Here is a 15,387-nt window from a genome sequence, read left to right as displayed (position 1 = left end):
TGGACACACCTGAACGTTCAAATTCCCTTCCCTTTAATGTAGAGGAGGCTGGCAGAGGGTGGAGGACTGGGGAAATGCAGTGTCCAGAGGAGGGTTGGGAGAATGCAGCCGGCACAGAGGCGGAGAGGGAGCCTGGCTCACATCTCGCGCATCCCTCCTCGGACCTGTGTCCGGGGCTGGGTCTCCGGCATCATTGGCTCACAGCTTCCTGCCCAGACCTCACTCACACCTCCACTGAGCCTGGCTGCCTCAGATGCTGCCGGAGGAGCTGGATGTTGTGCAGCAGTTTCTTCTGGTGGCCAGCCAGGGTGATGCCCAGGGCAGGCAGGTCTCTGGCGAGGAAGGAGTGGGTCAGAGCTGGGCCAGTTTCTCTAAGATCCCAGACACCGGCTCTCCTGGGGCCCAGAGCTCCTGCCCACCCCGCCACCCCTGCTTACTCCAGGCTGAGCTGAGCCACATCACTGAAGGTGCAGAGGCCGAACTTGGAGAAGTTGTCCTGGTAGCACTCTAGTCCAATGGCCGAAAGCCAGGCCTGGGGCGAGTCCAGACAAGGAAAGTCCAGGACCACAGGGTTCAGGAGGGCCTGGGAAGGTCTAAGGTGAGGAGGGGCAAGCAGGTCAAGTTCTCCTCTTCATCTTAACCCTCTCGCCTCAGTTTTCTTTTTGGCTTTCATTTACCCTCCCTGGTTTTCCCAGGTTCCAGCCCCAAGTTCCAGACCTGTCCCCTGCGCCCCCATCAGCTTGCAGGGTGTCTGGCTTGCGGATCATCTTGTCAAATGCAGCCACCAGCTGGTCAAAGTGAGGCCGCAGGGCACGGTCCTTCTGCCATGTGTCCAGCATCAGCAGATGTAGTCCAGGAGGACAGCCTGGAGGCGGGGGCAGCCGGAACTCCTGCTCTATTGCATTTAGTACCTGGGGGTCAGGGGAAGCATCTGGTAACAGAAAGCTCTTGCTAGTCGCGGGGAGCGTTAGGAAAGCAGGGATGGACTGCAATCTGGTGCCACATGAGTCTGGAGTGGAGAGGGAACTCTAAAGCATGGAATACATCATGATATCTGAGAATGTGAATGGAAGGGAGGTCTTGGAATATGTGGGCCTGGGAGGGATCATGGTAAGCTCACCTCTTGCTCACTCATGTCCCAGTAGGGCCGTTCTCCATAGCTCATCACTTCCCACATAAGTATCCCAAAGCTCCAGACGTCGCTGGATGTCGTATGCTTTCCGTGTGCAATGACCTCTGGGGCTGCCCAGCGAAGCAAGCAACTTGAGCCCTGAGGAGTGAAGTCAAATGCAGCAATAACAATAATCCTAGCGAGAGTCACATTTACTGAACAACTACTCTGGACTCAGACGTATGTGAAGGGTTTCACACTGAACATCTCATTTAATCCCCTGAACACCCATGTAGGGTGGACATTAGGATGCAGAAGTGAGGCATAAAGAATATGAACTTGTCCAAGGTTACAGTGCTGGAGATGTGCTGGGGCATTCTGGATTTGTACCCAGCTGTACTGATTCTGGAGCCTGTGAATCCTCCACATTAGGGGGAGGGCAGGAGTGGGTGCCAGTTTGACACTCCTGCCCTCCCAAGCCCCCTTTCTTTGCCTTAGTCCCTGAGATCCTTCAACTGCCCCTTGCTCAGGCTCCTCTCTCCCCAACACATGGGTGAGCCTCCAACCCCCAGATACTGTGCTATCCTACCTGGCGCCCACCCCAGATTCCAGCTCACCCCAGAGCCCCTGCTGAGGGAAGCTAAGCCTCAGGCTCTGCACTCACCTGAGGACTGTGGCCAAGACGGGCCACCTTGCACACCAGGTGGCTATTCACCAGCACGCTCCCGGCAGAGAGCGCTCGGTGCACAAAGGCAAAGCTGGACAGGTACTGCATGGCGGCGGCCACGCCCCGCTGCATGGCCACCAGCTGCAGGCTGCTGAACTGGCCCTCCCGTTGCTGAGGGGCAGAGGACAGAGGTCAGCAACAGAGTGGAACCTGGGCACACTGAGCAGCAGACACTAGCATGAGAGGGCCGTTGGGGGCAGAATTTGGGATCACACCGGCCTGGGAAAGAAGGATGAGGACCACCATGGGAGGCAGGGGGGGGAGCAAAGGTATAGGCTGTCTCCTGAAAGAGGTGAGGCCCCCAAGCTTTCCTGGACCCATGTACCCTCCTCCTCCACCCCAGCTGGACTGACCCTGAGGAAGCTGTCCAGGGGGCCGAGCTCCATGAGCTCTGTCAGCACCATGAGGGGACGGCTCTTGGTGACCACACCCTCCAGCCGCAGGATGTTGGGGTGCTGGAACTGGCCCAGGAGTGCGGCACGGCCCAGGAAGGTCATCTGCAGGCCCTCGGCACCCCCAGCCCACAGGGCCTGGATGGCCACGGCCTGCTCCCGCCGTCCCCGGGGCTGTAGTCGGCCCCTGCGCACTTCTCCAAAGGAGCCTGCAGAATGGGAGCAGGTGGCATGGGGGTCAAGGAAGGACCGTGGGCTCACAGTGTCCTACTGTGCTTAAAGGGATTCCTGGCTAAGGAGGGCTACCAGGAACCCCCAGTCCCTCCTTGTCCCTGCAGTACCTGCCCCAATGACCTCTTCAATCTTGATATATGAAGGGTCAACCTCCCGGGCAAGCTCTCGGATGGCCTGGCAGGGGTCCTCGTATGTGGAGGGGTCTGTGTAGTACTTTACCCCAAGTCCTGTAGGGAGGAGTGGGCTCTTAGGGTGTGGTGCAAGGCTGGGTGCCCACATGCCCGAGACGTGCCCACTTGCTTCTGGAAGCTGGTGTGAAGGAGCCCCTCAACCCTGCCAGGCACGCACCCAGCCCCCAGACCCCCAGGCCCAGTCCTGGTCCCTCCTCCTGCCCACCTGGGCTGCTGTACTGCTGCAGCTGCTCTGTGTAGCCTGTGCCTCGCCGCTTCCTGCAGGACAAACAGGTGACCTGGAACAGTGGCCCCATCTCCACCCCTGTGCTGTCCCCCCATGTCCCACTGTCGCACAGGGTTCAGGGTGGGGCTGGGGTAGTGGGAAAAGGCTGTCTATAGGGGGGTCCGCAGGGGTATCCAGGACATGAATGGTGCTGGGCAGGTTGGGGAGGCTGGGGCACAGGGGCCTCACCGCTGGAAGATGACAGCCAGGACTGTGATGGCCGCCAGCAGGAGGAAGGCCAAGGCTCCCAGGATGGAGCCAATCACCAAGGATAGCTTCTCTGGAAGCTGAGAGGACAGTTCACCTGGGGGACCAGGCCTCACACATGAGTGTGTGAAAGCATCTCATTACCCTAGGCACCCCCACACTACACACACCCCACCTCACAGACCCACTCACACACATGAACACACAACAGGCATGTGCACACCTGACTACAAATCCACACATAGGCATGAGTATGCACATATATATACTTAGTCCTGTACACGCACCCACGACCCCTACAGCCCTACACATGCAACTTGCATATCCACGTGACCCACACATTCACCCCTGCACACCCTCCCCAGCAGCGCCTAAGGTCAAGGGTCAGCCACGGTACCATCCTCACATCCTCCTTTCTCAGAGTCTCTGGTCCCGGAGATGCCGGGTCAGGGTTCAAAGCCTGGACAGTCTTGAGCTCTCCTCAGTGTCCCCTTAGACACCCAGTTCCCATCCAGGCACCCCCTCACCTTGAGGCAGCGTCTGGAAATAGACCTTGCCCCCATAGGGGCCGTGGCCAGCAGCAGTCCGCGCCCGCACCTGGAAGCCATAGATGTGGCCAGGACTCAGCCGTGTCACGGTGGCAGTGTTGGTCTCGCTGGTCAGAGTGAAGGAGTGGGATTCGTCTTCTGCCTGGGGGCAACAGCCACTCACTGCCTGCACAGCCTGCTCCTCTTGCCCCTGCTCTTACCCCCAAGCTTTCCTCAGCTGATGTGGCTGTCAAACACATCCCCGGTGCTGCAGTCCCTTGGGACTGCCCATTGCCTCATGCGACCCCCATGCTCTCCTGTGGGGACTTCCAGCTCCTACCAGCCCTGCTGTGGTGCCCCCTGCTCCTTGCCCACCTGGTCATAGTAGCGGAGCTGGTAGTCAAGGATGTTCCCATTGGTCTGGTCAGGCTGTGGCCAGGACACAGTGATGCTGTTGGCGGCCCTGCTCACTTGGTGCACCACAGGGACTGCCGAGGGGACTGGATTGCAGGAGGGATTATTAGGGGGATAGGAATCTCTGGGAGCAGAAACATCCCTGGTGGGTGGAGGGCACGGAGCTTAGACTATGGATTCTAAGGCAGCTTGATTGGAGGGCAGGTTTGGGAAAGGCGGGCAGGAGGTTCTAAGGAGTTCTGGGAGATGTCACTAAGCTGGACAAAGGGCTTACCTTCATGACTGGTGCTGACATTGATGGCTGCAGCGTGGGGAGGGTCAGGGCTGAGCTCAGACACCCCATTGACAGCCTGCACCTCCAGGATGTAGGGTACATGTGCTCGGAGCCCCCCGACTAACACTCGACTCTCCGTCAGGCCCCTCTGGCGGGGGTCAAAATGCACCTCATCCCTGCAGCGGCGACATGAGCCCCCACTGCCAGGCTCCTGATGACCTCCACATTCCTTGCACACGACGTTGAAGAGCAGGTCACCTCGTCCGCCCAGCTCCTGTGGCAGGCGCCAGTGCAACATGAGCACTGAGCCCTGCACCTCAAACCAAAGCTCCCGGGGTGCTGATGGAGGGCCTGGGTGCCATCAGGTGCAGTGGGAGGGTGGCAAGGTGGGAGGGTGGAGATGAGGTGAGGAAGGAAGGAGGCGAGGAGGGTTGACCATCCAGAGGAGGAGGGATGAGAGCATGGGGTTGGGGCAGGAAACAGAGGAGGCAGGTGGGAGGAGAGAGGGAGGTGTGGCAGGGAGGGGAAAAAATAAGGAAATATAACAAAAAAAAAAGAAAGTCACTCCAAATGCAAAAGGCACCCAACATGGCAGCAGGCTCCCCTGCCTCCAGCCCCACTCCCAGACTCTTTTCCATGCTGGGCTGGGAGGCAGACTCACCAGTACAGGGGGCCTCTGGTGGATCAGAACTGGCCCGATAGAAGCCCTGGAGGCAGGGGCAAACGGGGGCTGCAGGGTCAGGGGAGTGGCTGCGGGCAGGGCATGGTGAACAGGGAGCATTCCCGGCCAAGGCCTTATAGGACCCCCCAGGGCAGGCTGAAGAGGCAGAGAGAATGGGGCGTCACTCTTGCTCCATCCACCACCCTGAGCTCCCAATGCCCCTGCACACAGGCTTCAGCACAGCTCTCTGTTCCCCAGAGCTGGTCCTCCTGAGACCTAACCACCCCCCTTCCCTAGGGCAAAGACTCCTGTCAGTCACAGGGACAGAACTGCATCTCCAGTGATGAAGAGGTGAGGTGTGATGGGGTTGCAGGCTGGGCAAGCCCCACAGGCGTGGTTGCATAACCTCTCTCTGCAGCCATATCCACTGCTCTTTCTACTGGCTTCGCAGGCACCTGGTGCTGCAGTGAACCCTCCCAACCAGATAGCAGAGGGGGACAAGCGACCCCACCCAAGGTAATCCCGGAGTTTAACAACTTCTGGTCTATATCACTCCTTAGGTCTGCAGCCCAAAGATCCACAGCAATTGCTGTGCAAAGATCCAGAAGATTCCAGAAATTTCAGATGAATGGGTGTGAGCAAGTTTGTACGCTTCAGGAAATAAAATGGGGGAAATGGGTCCTGTCCTAAGATGGCTTGATCCTGACATTTTGGGGGACAAAACAAAGTCTGGGGTGCTCGGGGGAGCACCCCAAGGTTGGGGGCAGGTAGAAGATGCTGGGTAAGTGCAGGGCACTGGACTCTCACCTTGGCAGGCCTTGTCTCCATGAGCAGGCTGGTGTCCAGGCTGGCAGCGGCAGCCCCCAACAGCTACCATCCACTTGCCCTCCCCATTGCAGTGCAGCCTGGGGGGGCTGCCCCCTGCCTGGCCCCCAACTCCATCCTCCTCTGGCTCTGCGTGAGCCACACAGGTGCCCACAGCTGCCACCAGGGAGGCCCCCCCAGCCCCGCTGGCCTGCGTCTCAGGAAAGGAGGCAAAGGCACGGAGCACGGTGGGGCAGGCGTAGGAGAACAGCTTGACCGCTACAAGGGCCAGGCAGGCCCCTGTGTCCTGGAAGGCCACATAGAAGCCACGCTGGGTAAGAGGGCCAAAGCTTCGCTCCTTGACATTCAGCTGCAGGCCAGCTCGCTGACCAGTCCCTTGGGGCCCTACAGCCCAAGAGGAGGAGGAAGAGGAGGAGGAAGAGGCAGGGAAGCTCTCATCTGCTGCGATGGTGTCCACCTTGGTCCAGCGTTTGAGGTGCCAGGTTGAAATGTGGTCGGGGCTGTCAGGCTCCTCCGCCTGGCGGTAGTAAAGGGTGAAGGTCTCCCGGCAGGTGCCCCCGCTCACGCCCAGGCTGGAGCAGGCCCGGACGGAGAAGTGGAGTCTGATGTGTGCCCTCTGGGCCCCTCGCCGCTCCACAAAGTGCGTCTGTAGCCAGTTGTCCTGTGTGGTACCTGGAGCGGCCCCTGCCACGTGGCATGCCTCAAAGGTCCTTGTGAGGCGACGCTGGTCGTCCAGAACGCTTACCTCGTCCCACTGCCGGGGGACCAGGAAAGGCCTCAGCTGCTCAGAGCTTGGGCAGGGAGGTGTTTGGGGGCCGGGGAATGAAGGGGACATATCTGTTCCACTGAGACTTAATGACAACCAAGCAGCAGGAGGATTCATTGAAATCCTATTCAGGGAGGGAGGGGGGTCTTATCCCACCCACCAGACTCAGGGTTTCCTTCCCAAATTCCGCTCTAGGGAACAGGAAGGGGTGGAGATGGGTTCAGAATGAAGAGTGGCACTTACCCCACCTGGTGGGAAGGTGAGCCAGCCAATCTCAGATGTCTCTCCCGTGGTGTCCAGCAACACTTCTGCCCAGAGAGAGAGGGGCACTCGGTGCCAACCCTCCAGTCAGCACCTCTGACCCCAACCCCATTCCCATGGGGAGCCAAAGACTGTCCCTCCATGTCCACTTAATTTGCCAGCAGTCACTCAGCTGTCTGTCAGGAACCCATCTCTGAAATCCCCGATGCAGATCCTGGTCACCCTCCCCATGCCTCTCCCACTTTTGATGTCTTCCCTCACTTCTGAGTCGTTCCCATTTCCTGCCCTCACTGGCCCCCCACTGGGCCTCCCCTCCTTCTTACCTTCCAGAGCCAGAACTGAGGGTCCCAGGACCAGGACCCACAGGCTGCACACCATGCCAGACACTCTGCTCCCTGACCGCGCAGCCCCCTCAGTAGCCATGGGGCATCTTCAAGGTTCCCACCATGGCCTTGGCCACCACCCTGCTCCCAGGTGGGGCTTTGGCTTTTGCTCAAATGGGGGTTGGCAGCAAAGCTTGCTTCCTAGGGATACACAGAGGCCCGGGAGAGGTGGGGTGGGTGGGGAGGAAACTGCATTCTTATATACAGCAGTTTCACCCAACCTGATGCCGAATTTCAAACTGCCCCCGCACCCACCCTAGGGCCAAGCCAACAGAGAGCTCTCTCAGAGAAAGGCTTTGAAGATTCAGCATCCTGGAGGGCCTCGTGCCAGGTTGCTTATTGCGACTCCCTGTGTGACTGTGTCTCTGTGTTTCTCCTGGCCCTCCTTCTCAGAGGGGTGCACGACGGGGTAGTGGTGGCTTACCCTTTTCCTGTGGAAGGAGTTATTCCAGTTCTTTCTCTTCATTTACTCTCCTCCCTTTCTCCAAAGGCCAGTCTGTATTGGAAGTTAAAGTTAGAAGATTCTTCTCGTTAAAGACAGGTGGGCAGGAATCTATCCTGTCCTTAGGGAATACAAGGATGCTCCCGAGCCCCAGCAATGCTGCCCTGGGTATTCTAGACACTTTACAGAGGCAGCGAAGCACGAGGGACACAGAAAAATGGCTATGGGGTATGAAGGGAGGGAAGGTAGGAGAACAAATATAAACAGAGCTCGGGCATAAAGACTCTGAAAGACAAATGAGGAGAGAGCTATGTATGTGAACAAAGGTTCTCTCCCCCAAGGGGCACTTTTTTGTGTGTGGCTAACAGAAAAATAAGTGTATGTCTTAAACATATGAAAAGATGCTTTTTGTTTGCTCGCATTTAAAGGAGGACCTATTAAAACAACAGTGGCATGCCATTTGTTAGAGGCTGAGTGTTGGTGCCTCTGCCCCCTCTTAGCCCCCAATGTGACAGTATTTGGAGTTGGGGACTTTGTCAGGTAACTAGGTCATGAGGGTGGAGCAGCCATGAATAGGATTAATGCTCTGATAAGAGACCCCAAAGAGCTTACTAGCCCTCCTTCTACCTTGCAGGGTTATAATAAAGATGCAAAGAGGGCTGTCTGCAGTTCAGAAGAGGTCCCTTGCCAGAACCCAACTTTGGCGCTCTGACCTCGGATCAGCCTCCAGAATGGTGAGAAATAAGTTCCTATTGCTTATAAGCCACTGAAACTATGGACTTTGTCATTGCAGCCTCAATTGCTTACTAAGACCTCTTTTTTTTTTTTTTTTTTTTTTTTTTGGTACTGAGGATTGAACCCTGGGGTATTCTATCACTGATCTTCATCCCTCTGCCTTTTTATTTAGAGAAAGACTCTCACTGAGTTGCTTAGGGCCTCACTAAGTTGTTGAGGCTGACCTTGAACTTCCAATTCTTCTGCCTCAGCCTCCAGAGGGCTGGGTTCACAGGTGTGTGCCAACGTGCCCAGCTCTAAGACTTCATTGTTACCTATGAAGTCAATAACCATGTTGGACACGTATAGATAAATAGGGTCTCTTCAGTATACCATATTATGAGTTCAAATTGGAATCTTGGTGTACAGAGAACAGTTGGCAAATCTAGCTAGCAGTTTCACTCCTAAGAAGTCCTTGGGGTACAATATACATTCACCAGTTTTCGTAGATGTTTGAGCAGGATACTCATGTGAATTGTTTATAAGAGAAAGACTATAAACTGTCCATTGATAGGATGATGGTTAAGAAATTAAGGCTCATCCTTAACAAGGAATACGGGCTACTGTTTATGTATTAATATGCAAATAACTTCCAAGTGAAAGTAGTACTCCCAGAAAAAGATAAGGTAAGCTCTATTTTCTTTGCTTTAATAATTATTCAATGAATTCAAATGAATTCTAAGGTTATGTATAACTGAACTAATAAAAAATAAAATACATGTGGGAAAAAAATGAAAAAAGAAAGGAAAAAAAGAGAAGTAAACTTAGCTGGGTGTGGTAGTACATGTCTATAAACACAGCAACTTGGAAGGCTGAGACAGGAGGATTGCCAGTTAGAGACCAGCCTCAGTAAGAGGCCCTAAGCAGCTTTGTGATACCCTGTCTCAAAATAAAAAATAAAAAGTGATTGGGGCTATATCTATAGCTCAGTGATAGATCACCCCTGGGTTCAATCCCCAGTACCATGCACACACACACAAAAGATGAAGGTAAGCCTGGTGGCACTCTGACCCTCCTCATGACTGAGTCTCAAAAGTCCATGTGCTACATGGACAAGAGCAGTAGGATCCATTTATTTCTGTTGAGGAGGAAAATGTGCTGCTCAAGAGAGGATTGAAGAAAAATAAGCCAACTGAGAGGGGAACTGAACCTGGATATATGTGGCCTTGTAATTCACAGTGGTATAGAAAACTATGTGTTTCTCCATGAAACTGAAATCAAACTATAAAACTATGTTAGACTGTGATCAACATGAAAGCCATAATTTGATTCCTACTCATCTAATTCTTTTATGTTCATGCTGGCTGCATCATAAGATGAAGACTTCAGTGCCATTTCCATGAAGTCAGCATCATGAAGAGATTCATGTAGGCTGATGTGTACTGGGCATCCTTCAACCTGCCACTGAAATTGACCCCTCATCTCTCTAGAGCTCAATTCTCTGCACATAGAGGCAAGTAAGAAGCAGCTCCATGTGGCAGATAGTATTCTTTTTTTTCCCTTAAAATAGTTTTTAAGAAAAACAGATTCTTTGCAAATACTGTCCTAAATGTTGTTAGGACCATCCACTGATGACATAAGTGCTCCAGACAGAAACAGGCAGATCATGAAGTAGAGAGCATGCCTCACTCTCTTAACTTCAGAAGCATTGGCTCCATCACCAACAGCTGCTCAATAAACACCCCGAAGCAATTTATGTTGCAGGTGCAATCCCCAAATTCTCAGTGCCTGAATTTGGGAACATGCTTGACACACAAAAGCAAACCAGATTCTGTCCAGAGCCACAGTCTTTAGGAACACTGTTATCAAGAACAGAGAAGGCCAGAGGCAAGCTTTTAAACAATGAAGGCTATTTTACAATTTGCCCAGAAGATATTCTTTAAAATAGTCTCTTTCAGGCAGAACATGAATGGGTTCTGTGATTGGTACAAAGAAGAAACAATAAGGACTGTGCTTCCCTAAACTCACAACTAGACAATCATGAAGGAATAATAAATATTTTGGTAACATCGTAATGAATTTTTTAAATTGAAAGACAGCAAAGCAAGATAGAAAAGATGCTTCACAAACAATATCAATGGTACCATATGGAACATTCTAGAAGATGAAGAATAGCAAGATAGTTCCCTTGATGACCCACAATACAAGTAATGCAGCAGCTTGTGACTGCATCAGGGCATGCTTGGATAGCCTTAGCACGCCTCTTAACGACAACATGAAGCTGGCCTCTCTCCAAAAGATCCAGAAATGAGTAGCAGCAATTTACTTTGTCAATTTGTTTCTGTCATCAAGAACCATCAGAAAGAAAAGAATAAAATGGAGACACTACAGGTAGATTGCCACTTGAGTAATTTTTTTTTTTTTGAAATTTTACTAAGAACAAAAATATTCATGAAAAAAGAAATGGTTGAGGATCCTAAAGTGCCCATAAGTTTATTCTGATATTTGATGAGAATGACTTTCAGATTCAGACCCAGAATACTGAAGGTTAGAAGCAAGTTTCTTTAGAAGAAAAATGACTGCTGAGTCAGACTAGGAAGTCAGGTCAGTTCTTGCTTATCTAACAAAACAGATAAATTCAACTCTTTTATTTTTTTTAACAGATAGAAAGACCCTAAGTGGATCTCTACTGCAAGAATAAAAATACAGCAAGAGGAAACTTTAAGATATGGAATAAATTGCTGTCAACTAATTCATACCACTGCAGATTCTTCTGAAGCAAGTTTCAAAGGTAGAAAAACAAGCGACAAGAACATGACTGCTCCGCATGCCTGGAATACTAAGCAAGCAGGACTTGGAAGCTGACTTTCAGTGGCAGTGGACATGGAACACCCAGGACACATCCTGGGCACCATCAAGCACAAGGATACGGCGGCACCATGTGGAAGAGGCATCCGCAAGGCCAGGTCTCTCTCTTCCTCCTGAGCCTGCGTGTCAGTCCTCTCTCTGCTCCAGCTCATGAGAAGAACTGGCCAGTGTTTAGAAATCTCTGCAAAAAAAAGTGCCAAAAACTGACTTAAATCAGGAAAACATTCAAATTTCAGATGCATATAAGGTTTTAAAAATATCAAACAACTGAAGCAGCAGAAATGTGGATGTAAAACGACAGCTCAGAAAATGAGACTGATTAGAGTTTCATGTGATAAAAATTGCATTCTACCGCTTCATACTTCTTCTCAGCTTCTTTTCTGGATATATCATATTCATCTCCCCCCCCCCCCCCCCCGCCTCTCTCTCTCTCTCTCTCTCAGTACTGAGGGTTGAATGCAGGGGTGCTCCCCAGCCCTTTTTACTTTTAATTTTGAGACAAGGTCTTGCTAAGTTGTTGAGGCTGGCCTTAAACTTGTGATCCTCCTGCCTCAGCCTCTGAAGTAGCTGAGATTCCAGGCTTGGAGACTAGATCCACAAGCCTGCTACATTTCTTTGGTTGACAAAACTAAGATACGCTCTTGGGCCTATTTTGTTTTCAGAAACCGGCAAAAATTAGAGACTTGTAGAATCTTAGCTTATAAAGCATAGCTTATGAAGTCTCTTCTCTGAGAAAATGAAAGATTTAAAAGTAAATTGGTAAACCTGCATGCAATTTGAAAAATTAACTATGCTCCAACAATTAAATGCTAAATACGATACTTTCATGAACAAATCCAGCTTACTTAATAGAGTTTATGCACCTCAATCCACAAAGCGAATTTTAAAAATTAAATAATGCTAGCCAGATAAGCTTGGAGGCAGGTATGACAGAAATACACTGGATCATTAAAATTGGTTACTGTAGGAGGTAGAAATGGAGGGTGGTAGGTGGGGTATAATTAGCTTCGTCTTACACATATTGGAATTGTTTCTCTTGTTACAATAAGCATACCTTATTTTTTATAGTTACAACAAAATCCAAACAAGAAAGTATTTTAAACTTAGACAAATACAGCATATGTTTATATTTTATCCCCTGGTCTTTTATCCTCTAGCTTTCAAAATACCTAGAAATTTTCATCTAGAAGAAGAAAGCAGAGATGAAGAGACAGCAGAAGCTGAGCGTGAATGAACTGAGAGCAACATAAGCAAAACAACTTTTTATCATGGCCTGTTCTTTACGCTTCTCTCCCAAGAAGTTCACATTGTCCTCATGCTTTTCTGCCACTCTGTCAAGCAGAGGACTGGGACTACAAAGGGAAAAAGGGACAAAGGGGGACACCTGTAACACAGGGCATAGTTGGTGGCAAAGGGAGCCTAGACAGGTGAGCCGGTCAGCTACAGGTCAGCAGGGAGAGGGAGTGTCCCAATGGAGAGGGGCTGGGTGCATTTATGTCTGCTGTGGTTGCTGGGCTGGTTCTCACACCTGTTAGCTGCAGGATCACCGTGGGAGGGGTCAGCACCACAGGCCCTGTCCTCTGCCCTGTTCTGCAGCTGTTAAACGCCCAGGAAATTCCAATATAATCCTTGCTCAGCTGAATGCTGCCGCCTCTGCCCTTTAATCTGCACCCTGAAGACCCTCTGGGTAGCTCTCTGTGCTCTGGCCCTCTGCCTTGAAAAGAATTCTGGCAGGCTTTAAGGCAGCGGTCAGGACAGACAGGGAAGAGGTGGCAGTCCTTTGGCTCTTGATCCCCTGCTACCCAGGCTAGAGAAGCCAATGGATGGATCACCTAGCTGAGGATAGTCCTGTGTCACTGGAGGCCTCCAGCCTCTGAGAATGTCCCCCAGAGCACGCCAACTCAGACAAATGTGCCTCCCACTCCCAGGCTGTGGAGCTGGAAGAGGCTTTTAGGATGCAGGCAGTGTCTGGGTCCAGCCAGACAGTCACGCAGAATAAGCCACTCTGACTGTGCACTGACCGGTGACATCTTTGACTCTGGAAAACAGCATGAGGGGGTGTTGGGGCAATGGGCAAATGTGCACAAGGAATGAGTAGTGAAAGGTGCTGGGAGGATCAATACCTGTGTCCCCAGATGCCTGAGGATGGGTCTCCCTGGTACAGTGAGTAAGAAAATGTGTGTGTAAGGCAAGGTAGGCAGCAGTAACAAGTCAGGAGATGGGTGTGAGTCAGATATGCTGCTCAGTGCTGTTCTGGAGGGGTTTCATGAACTGTCCCTCGCCCTGGGCCCTGCTCTATCACTCCCTCTGGGTGAGAGCTCTCTCCTGGGAGGTGATTCTGCAGAAACACCTGGGCTGGGAGAAGGGGCCAAGCAAGAAGGAGACATAGGGAAACCAAGGCTTCCAACCCCAATGCTGCCATTCCCCTTCCACCTAGAGTGATGGGGCAGGGTGTGGACAGGAGGCCTGGCACCCAGGTGCAGGTGACAGTGAGGGGCTGGGAATGCTGTTATCCCAGAGGAACCACCTGCCTTTCCCATTCTCTGTCACCCAGGCCTGTTGATCCTAGCATTCTGGTAACTCCATGGTCACTCGAAGTCATCTAGTGACTAGTGAACATAGTCACTAGTCAAGTACAGAGGAACCCCCACCCTAATTTTCTTTCTAGAAAAAAGAGTCCATTGCTCCAATGAGCAGAGCTCAATTCCCCAAAGCCACATTACTTGAGCAGCTTCTCTGGACTGTGAAGAGCCTCAGGCTCCTTCCCACTGGTCTCTCAGTTCAGGACCATCATCTCCCCTTCCAGAGCCTGAGTCAAGTTCCCCTGGCGGGTGGAGGGCCTGGGTTAACTGATTGGGAACAGGCCCAGCAGCTCTTCTCCATGGGCACTGCCAGGGACATTACAACATCAGCTATGCTGGGCCAATGCCAGCTCCCCTAGGGATGGGAGGAGAGAGGGTGCCAGACAGCCAAGATCTGTGGGTGGGGGTGGGGGACCAGGCAGGACCAAGCACCCAGATTCAGAGAGGAGGTGGAGCTAGGGCAGGAGCAGGCAGGAGACTTTGGTTACAACTTGGGGGTTACGGCTGTGAGCAGAAAATGAGCCTCACCTCCAAGACTTAAATGTGGTGATGGGGATCAGGGGCGGCGCAGGGGATGCTGTGCAGATCTGGGGGCAAGTGTGGACGGGCCTCCTGGCTCCTCCCAGCTCCAAGGGGATTGGAGAGATGCCACTGAAATCGGAGGGATGGGCAATTCTTTTCCTAACGCCTAGAGTCGGTCCTCAGATCAGGACCCCCAAGCAGAGCCAGAGAAGGGTCTCTGGAAAAACAGCGGAGGAAAGCCAAACAACAAGGATAGGGGGGCGTCAACGAGATACGTAGGGGTATTCCCTAGCCCCTCACGAGCCCCGCTTTCGCCTTGGGAAGGTATACTCAGCACTCCCCCAGGAGGCCCTCCAGGGTGTGCAGAGGCCCTGCCTGGAGGATCCCCTCACTTTGCAAACCTTAATCCCTGTGTCCCCAGGCACCCTATCCCCCCGACCCCTGATGCCGCTTGCGACCCGGGCTCACCTTCCCGCCGGCCTCAAGCTTTGCAGGTCTGCGCCCGCGAGGGCCCGCTGCGGAGCCGCTGCTCCCCGAGCTCACCCCGTGCGGTGCGCGTCCTTTCGGGTCCGGGAACCCTGCTCCCCGCGTCTGCTCCGCGCCCGAGTCTCTGGGATTCCGGGGCGAACCAGGGGCTAGCGGCAGGGGCTTCTCCGGAGGCGGGGCGCTGGATGGTGCAGAGCTAGCGTTGCGATCGCCGCCCCAAGCTCGGTCCCGGGTCCCACCGCCCGCTGCTTTGGAGCGGCGGCTGGAGCTAGCGCAGCCCGGCCCGCCCCCTCTGCGTCCCCTCCCAGCCTGGCCCGCCCCTCTCCGGCCCCTTCGGCCGCCCTCCTTCTCCCCTCTTCCGGGGAGCGGAGCCCGCCCTCCTGGCCTAGGCGGCTGGTAGAGGCGCCCGCTTTTCTCAGCGTTGGGGAGCGCGGGGAGATGCGGGGCGCGCCCTGGGCCCGCGGGGGTGCCGGGGGGGGGGGGCGGGCAGCCTCCGCCCGCGGGTGCTGGCCAGGCCAGGAGGGACGTGGGCTGG

The 15,387-nt window shown here is 53.2% G+C and overlaps 1 protein-coding gene across 2 annotated transcripts; it reads right to left on the bottom strand.

Annotated features, from left to right (window-relative positions):
- Window positions 1-22: 22 nt before the first annotated feature.
- Window positions 23-15,130, bottom strand: EPHB6 (EPH receptor B6). Of its 2 annotated transcripts, XM_081285089.1 has the most exons (19): window positions 14,835-15,130; window positions 14,373-14,495; window positions 7,663-7,734; window positions 7,179-7,379; window positions 6,838-6,902; window positions 5,811-6,582; window positions 5,004-5,159; window positions 4,343-4,693; window positions 4,030-4,154; window positions 3,655-3,817; window positions 3,110-3,224; window positions 2,861-2,913; window positions 2,572-2,691; window positions 2,192-2,439; window positions 1,776-1,949; window positions 1,121-1,270; window positions 718-911; window positions 438-593; window positions 23-332 (listed from the first exon to the last, which is right to left on the bottom strand). In XM_081285089.1, exons 4-19 carry the CDS (start codon window positions 7,276-7,278, stop codon window positions 224-226), a joined length of 3,051 nt encoding a protein of 1,016 aa, XP_081141215.1. In that variant the 5' UTR covers window positions 7,279-7,379; window positions 7,663-7,734; window positions 14,373-14,495; window positions 14,835-15,130; the 3' UTR covers window positions 23-223. The 2 variants fall into 2 exon arrangements, with proteins under 2 accessions (XP_081141215.1, XP_081141214.1); XM_081285088.1 differs by lacking the exon at window positions 14,373-14,495.
- Window positions 15,131-15,387: the final 257 nt, after the last annotated feature.

This window comes from Spermophilus citellus, assembly GCF_964194105.1.
Source record: "Spermophilus citellus genome assembly, chromosome: 3".
Lineage (NCBI taxonomy): Eukaryota > Metazoa > Chordata > Mammalia > Rodentia > Sciuridae > Spermophilus > Spermophilus citellus.
This window is presented reverse-complemented; position numbering and strand designations above follow the sequence as displayed.

What these genes read in the sequence shown, in the direction of transcription:
- EPHB6 (XM_081285089.1), bottom strand. Translation starts at nt 7,278, where the DNA reads ATGGCTACTGAGGGGGCTGCGCGGTCAGGGAGCAGAGTGTCTGGCATG. An exon ending in AGCTCCGCTACTATGACCAG is followed by an intron (nt 3,818 to 4,029) that starts GTGGGCAAGGAG and finishes TGTTGCCCCCAG; the next exon opens with GCAGAAGACGAATCCCACTC. An exon ending in GATGGGGGCGCAGGGGACAG is followed by an intron (nt 594 to 717) that starts GTCTGGAACTTG and finishes TCCTCACCTTAG; the next exon opens with ACCTTCCCAGGCCCTCCTGA.